The following is a 6,124-nucleotide window of genomic DNA, read 5'->3' on the forward strand; positions in this document are numbered from 1 at the left end:
ATTTTTAAACATCCTGAATTCACCCCCAGCTTTTCATGAGAAGAGACCATAGCTTTAACTGGATTTTTTTTTTATTACATCTGGGTTGGTTTCAAATTCAGTTCACATGCACAACTTTAATCAATGATACATGACACTGGTACACTCCTCCAGCGATTATTTCATCATGATTTTTCAGCTGAGAAATACATTTCTGCTCTTTTTTAGCTGCTTTCACTGCTGTGAGACCCTAGCAGAAAACTCTATCAGAGGAACATTATAGACACTAGCAGGAAATTCACATCTGAGCTCTTCAACAGGACTCAGCAGCGTCACGTTGGTCTCATTCAACCAAGTCAGGAAGCTCTTCAGATCAGCGTTGCAGTGGAATCGGTTCATCCGGAGATCGAGGAAGCTCAGAGAGCGGAAAGTGGCAGGGTTAGGCGAGGCTATGAAGTTGTTGGAAAGGTAGAGTGCTTTTAGACTTGTTGGAAATACGTCAGGCTGGATATATGTTAAGGCGTTGTACGAGAGGTCCATCTCTCTTACTGAAGTGAGGCCCTTGAAAACACCTTGAGGGAGCGACTGCAGCGCATTGAAGCTCAAATTGAGACCAGCAACATGCCCAAAATTGTCAAACAGATTGAGACATTTACCCTGAGCCCAAACAGACTGCAGGGAGCTGCTGTGAAGATCAAGAACTGTGAGATTATTCAGACTGACTCGTCTGCTGAAGGAGCAACTCCTGATTCTGTTTCCTCCATAAAAGAGATGCCTCAGCCGTTTTAAACCGGTCAAAATGGTGGAGACATCCTCCAAGTCTGTTAATCTGTTGTCCTGAAGGTCTAGATGCATGAGGTTACTGGCAAACTGAGAGATGCTTCTCACTGATGAGGGTGCCAACTTGTTGTCATTTAGTAAAAGAAAATCTAAACTTGGTAGAGGAGCAGGGAAGCCTAAATCTCTCAGAGAGTTTCCTGTTAGATATAATAATTTCAGGTTGGGAAGTCGACTAAATGACTGATAACCCAATGCACCAATGTGATTATGAGACAAATCTAATACCTGGAGGTTTGTCAGAGAAGCAAATGTGTAAGAATAGATTTCCCCAAGCAGGTTGTGTGACAGGTTGAGCACTTTTAAATGATCCTGAAGACCTTCAAAGGCATTTCTGTGTATTTGATTCACTTTGTTTTGGGATATATCAATGATTGTGACTTCTTTCAGTGAACTAAACACCCCCTGTTGCAATGCAAATATTCTGCTTTTAGACAGATCCAAAGAGAGGACTGAACTGTTGTGCAAGCCTTCAAATGTGCTGCGATCTGGATCAGGAAGATTGTTGAATGAAAATCCTCTGCCCATGTGCCCTGACATTTTCAGATGGGAGATTTTTGTCCCCTCGATGGCTTTGAAGAACTGCGTGCACTGGCCCACACCAAACCCGTTGCTTGACAAATCGAGTGTCTGAAAGGTCAGATCTCTGAAAGGATTCCCACATTTGTTCCAGTCAAACTTACCGCTGGACATCTCTCTCAGGTACACTGAGTTTAAGTTCAGAACTGTGAAGGTTTTTCCCTGAAAGGCAGCAAGATCAGACTCACAAATTTTATCAATTTTGTTCAGCTTGAGATTTAGGTCTTTCAAATGAGTCATGTTGACAAAGAAGGGAGAAGGCTGGAGTCTTTTTATGTCGTTACCAAAGAGGCTCAGAGTTTGTAGGGACAGCAGCGGTTCTAGATATTTGTCCCTAAGTATAGATTCTTTAAGTGAGCAGTAATCCAGGTTGAGAATCTGTAGACTTGCCAACCCATCAAAGGCCTGCTGCTCCAGCTGAAGCCCGACGTTAAAGTCGAGTGAAAGCCTCCTCAGATGTTTTTGTCTGCTGAAGGCGTGGTTCCTGATCACAAGCTGTGCATGCTGTCGTCCGAGGTCCAGCACTTGCAGCTCCTCGAGGCCTGACAGGGAGGTGGAGTTGATCTCACTGATGTGGTTCATCTCCAGGTACAAATGGGTGATGTCAGGAGGGAGAGGAGGAACCGAGCGGAGGTTCTGGAAACCACAGTATGCTATGGAGCCCTTTATGAGGCATGATGGGAAACAGCCCGGCACCTGGAAGTTGCACATAGAAATATAGTCGAAGCAGTCAGTCATCAGAGTGAATCAGTCAGCTTCCACAAACACAGATACAGAAGCTCTTTCATACCACACATGAGTTATCATAATACATCTCTGTGTTGCTTTGTTGTTTTTGAAATCCTTTATTTTACTTCTTCTTATTGTTTTGCTATTATTGTTATCATTGATGTTATTTTTTTTTATCACTGTAATTATTCTGGATCTATAATAGTAGGATTTCTCAAAACTTTAAGTATTTATCAAGTATTTATTCTTTTTTGTAGTTGTTAAGGACTTTATGTTTGTTTTAATGGCAAAAATTAGACTCTAAATTGTATCATTCTCCTACTGTGAGAAATTTACCGCTAATATCTGAATAATTTCAGAGTCCTCTCAAAGATTTGAACTATATCAGAATACAGTGATAACACTGAGCACCACAGACAAAAGAAATAAATCAAGTGCAAATGAAAGCTGACGAGCAGAAGCAACCCCAAAACAAACTATTCTTTTTAAAACATGTAAATCATTTTTGACCTCTCTCAGTTAGAGTAGTTTCCCTCCACACATTCAGAGCTGCTTTGTATATAATTTACATCTCACACACTATATAAAAATTCACATGTATGATAAGTTTACATTACTAACCTGCAGGAAAACACAGATGGCAACCGCCTGAAGTCCCACCGTCCACATCATCCTGTTCCTTAAAGAAATCCTCTTTGAATCTTCGGTCTTCGATGAAAAAAAAACCCCCGATGCGGCCTGTCGAAAGCAAAAATCTGAATTCTGCAGAAGACTTTACCGCAGCGTTTTTATCTGTGAGTGTTTGCGTGACATGTGCTGGGAGGTACATCGACCCCACAGCGTAACCATGACGCTGAAAGGGATTTCCTATTTTCTTCTGCAAAGTCCAGCTTTACAACATGAAGGGAAGTACCTTGTTTACGTCCTGGGGCTAGTCCAGTACACCAGGTTGCACAACTGGTCCAAAAACATATGTTGCAGGTTTTTAATTATGCAAGTTACCATCAGCCTTCATGATATTATCTAAAGGTTTATGTTTGAAGACCATGGTTCTGGTTTTGATTACACTGTTGTTTGGTGACTCTGAGTTTTTGTGATGCTGTTGGGATCTGGGATCCTGTTTTGCTTTTGTGATGTTTCCAGTCTGTGTTTACTGTGTTTGCTCCTGTCTCCATGTTTACGATTTGTCTTTTGGTCATTTCCTGCTCTTGTTTTGGATTTTCCTTCCGTTCTGCCTGAAAGCCTTTGTCATTTTTCCCAACTACACGTCCTTCAGTCCTCTTAGCTCCTTTCCTTATGTCTTATTCCTTCAGATGCCCCCGGAAGACATGAGGAAGGAGATTCAAGCATAAAGGAATCAAGGCAGCAGGCCAGAATGGGGCATCATCACTGTGAAGCGATGTCGGTTAAATATAATGCTTCATAAATTGTTTTCTCTTATTAAAAAAACGTTTTTAATGACTTCATGTGTAACAGTGGGTATGAATGTCTTACAGTTTGAATATTCCTCTTTTACACACTGAAGGTAAGAACCCTTCTGTAAAGGATACACCTGTGCATCCTAGATTATACATCCTCTGGATGTTTTCTAGGATCTGAAAATCCTACAACAAATCACAGTGAGTTTGATTTCTAGGTCACAGGCAGGAGGAAGGAGGACAAAGGAGACAAGGTAGCACAAATTAGAGAAATGGGAAAAGCCTAAAGTTGCATCTTTGTTTTGCTTTTTTTTTTTGTTGGGTTTCCTTTATGCTCATTTCTGTATTTATTCATTCTTCCTTTTGGACTTTGCTTTTTGACCTGGCTCCCATGTTCTTTTCTTTCTGGCTGGGATTTCTGTTTGCTCCCCTTGAATTCTGCTTTGGATTTTTCTCAGTGATTCTCAGGATGTGCAATCATGTTACAGCCTTTAAAAAGCTTTCAACTGTAGGCACTAATAGACATATTAGTGTCCCTGAACAGCATTGTAGATATTTTTGTAGCCAAATAGTCTGCAATTGGCATGGTTTAGCATTACAGTATATAGACAATCAATAGTTATTTGTTATTAGCTTGTTGTAGATGCATTTACCTTTAAAAGGCCTTTTTTGACAGTATCCTTTTCATATTTCATTGATTACTTTAACATGACATCATGCTGTGGCTTTGCTCTGAACTCTTAAAGCTTTTTACTGCCCGTAACCTTTTTTTTTAAATGTTTTATTCTTTTACTTTTTCTTGTTGTTATTATAATTAATGTTATTATTGACATGTTTGCTATTCAACTATTGTGACATTAAATAAATAAAAACCTTTATTTAGAGTTTATTAGTGTTCTTGTTTCTACTTCTCTTGTCCATGTTTTCAGATATCTGTATAACTTCTTATGTCTTCTGTCTGTTTTGCACATTTTGGCCTCATTTTTATTTTTTATTTTCAACTGAGCTTTTTTTTGTCCTATTGTACTCTATTTAAGCTATGCTGCTGTTAGGTGTGTTCAGTCTTTTTGCCTGCTACAACATATTTATCTCTGAACTTCTGGAATTGATCTCTCCCACCACATTTAGATTTTGATGTGATAGCTTTTTAATAGCTTTTTAATAGCTCAGTTCATCTGCAGGTGTTGATGTTAGATGTGAAGTTCTCTTATGTGCTGAACATATTTGGACACATCTGGATGTACCTGTAACAGGAAACCGTTTTAGTCACGTTTGTTCTTATTTTTTTTTCCTGTTATGCAATCAATTTGTACATTATGTCACTGAGTTACTCTCTTTCCTCTCACAGTTTCCCAACAGCACTCTTGCTCTTTCACGCATCAATCCTTTTCTGGTTTCTTTGTCACGTGTTGATTAATCCTTTTGGTACTCACCTAGGGAAGTTCGGCACAGAGGTGTACTGTATGTCTCAAAGTGATGAGTAAGCCATCTGAAACTGCTTAACAAGTCAGTTTGCACTCTAAAGTAAAGAGTCAAATAATGATTTCCAATATTTTAGCTGCATAATCAGTGAAGAGGTGTTTATAATGCAACAGCTCTCAGTGTGGGAAGGAGAGGTGTTTACTGGAGTGTGCGTAATTACTTAATCAGAAAGACAAGTAGCTGTCATAATACGATCAAATTTTAATTTTCATTGTAAGCTCATCTACTCTAATGAAACACTCCAGTGTAGATAAGTGTGTGTGTGCGTGTGTGTGGTGTGATCACACAGCGCTGTTGAATTTCACAACCTTGGGAGAGTAAAGGTTGTGTGAAAGGAAGAGACACAGAGGTGGCCCGGCATTGTGCCAGTAATGCTACAGCAGTAATTAACACACAGAAGCTGACGATGAAGGTCACAACAATCCATGATAACAATATTGTAAGGCTACAGTGCCGTGTCAGTCATTATTTTCAGTACTAAAAAGTTGCCTGGACATTTCAAGTATTCTTCCTGGACATACTGAATGTCTTTATTCCAATGGCTTTATCTAATCAGCTGTGGAAAACCAAAAAAATGAACAAATCTCAGTTAAATTTCACAGCAGATTTGGAAACTAGCAAATATTCACCTTAATTAATTGCATTTTTCCTTTTAAAAATAGACTTGTGATACTTAAGACAAAAAACAATGCTGAACGCTAAAAAACCTGAAACATGACATCATTTCCAGAAAATTAAAAACATTTTCAAATTGGAGTGTTTATCAAACAATTTGGATTTTTTTCTTTTAAGAAATTAAATAATTTTTTTATATATGTGTTTTAATTGGTATCATTTTTGCTACATATGGCATTTTTCATCAATTTATTTGGGTTTTTCTTGAAAAAAAATCCCACTAATGATGTAGAGGTCTCACAAAAAACTTATGTATCAGATACATATATTATAAATGTGATATTACATTAGCTACACTGTAATCTTTACAGTGCAGCTTTATGCAAGTAATGAGTGCAGATGGAGAGTTAAGCTTAGACTTTGTAATGCTCAAAGAACATGGTGTCACTGTTTGTGAAGAGTACTATGATACAGGTGGTAATGCA

At 38.6% G+C, this 6,124-nt stretch overlaps 1 protein-coding gene across 1 annotated transcript; it reads right to left on the reverse strand.

The window, feature by feature from the left end:
- LOC146692250 (toll-like receptor 5) lies at positions 1-2,874 on the reverse strand. The gene is made up of 2 exons (XM_085432299.1): positions 2,746-2,874; positions 1-2,091 (listed from the first exon to the last, which is right to left on the reverse strand). Exons 1-2 carry the CDS (start codon positions 2,794-2,796, stop codon positions 214-216), a joined length of 1,929 nt encoding a protein of 642 aa, XP_085288425.1. The 5' UTR covers positions 2,797-2,874; the 3' UTR covers positions 1-213.
- Positions 2,875-6,124: the final 3,250 nt, after the last annotated feature.

This window comes from Copadichromis virginalis, linkage group LG15 (assembly GCF_057382275.1).
Source record: "Copadichromis virginalis isolate Kocher_CV1m ecotype Utaka linkage group LG15, C_Virginalis_male_GT1.1, whole genome shotgun sequence".
Taxonomy (NCBI): Eukaryota; Metazoa; Chordata; class Actinopteri; order Cichliformes; family Cichlidae; genus Copadichromis; species Copadichromis virginalis.

Bases quoted from the DNA above. Each gene is read 5' to 3' on its own strand.
- LOC146692250 (XM_085432299.1), bottom strand. From the start codon at position 2,796: ATGATGTGGACGGTGGGACTTCAGGCGGTTGCCATCTGTGTTTTCCTG. The intron at 2,092-2,745 runs GTTAGTAATGTA...TGCAACTTCCAG, and splicing joins CCATCTGTGTTTTCCTGCAG to GTGCCGGGCTGTTTCCCATC.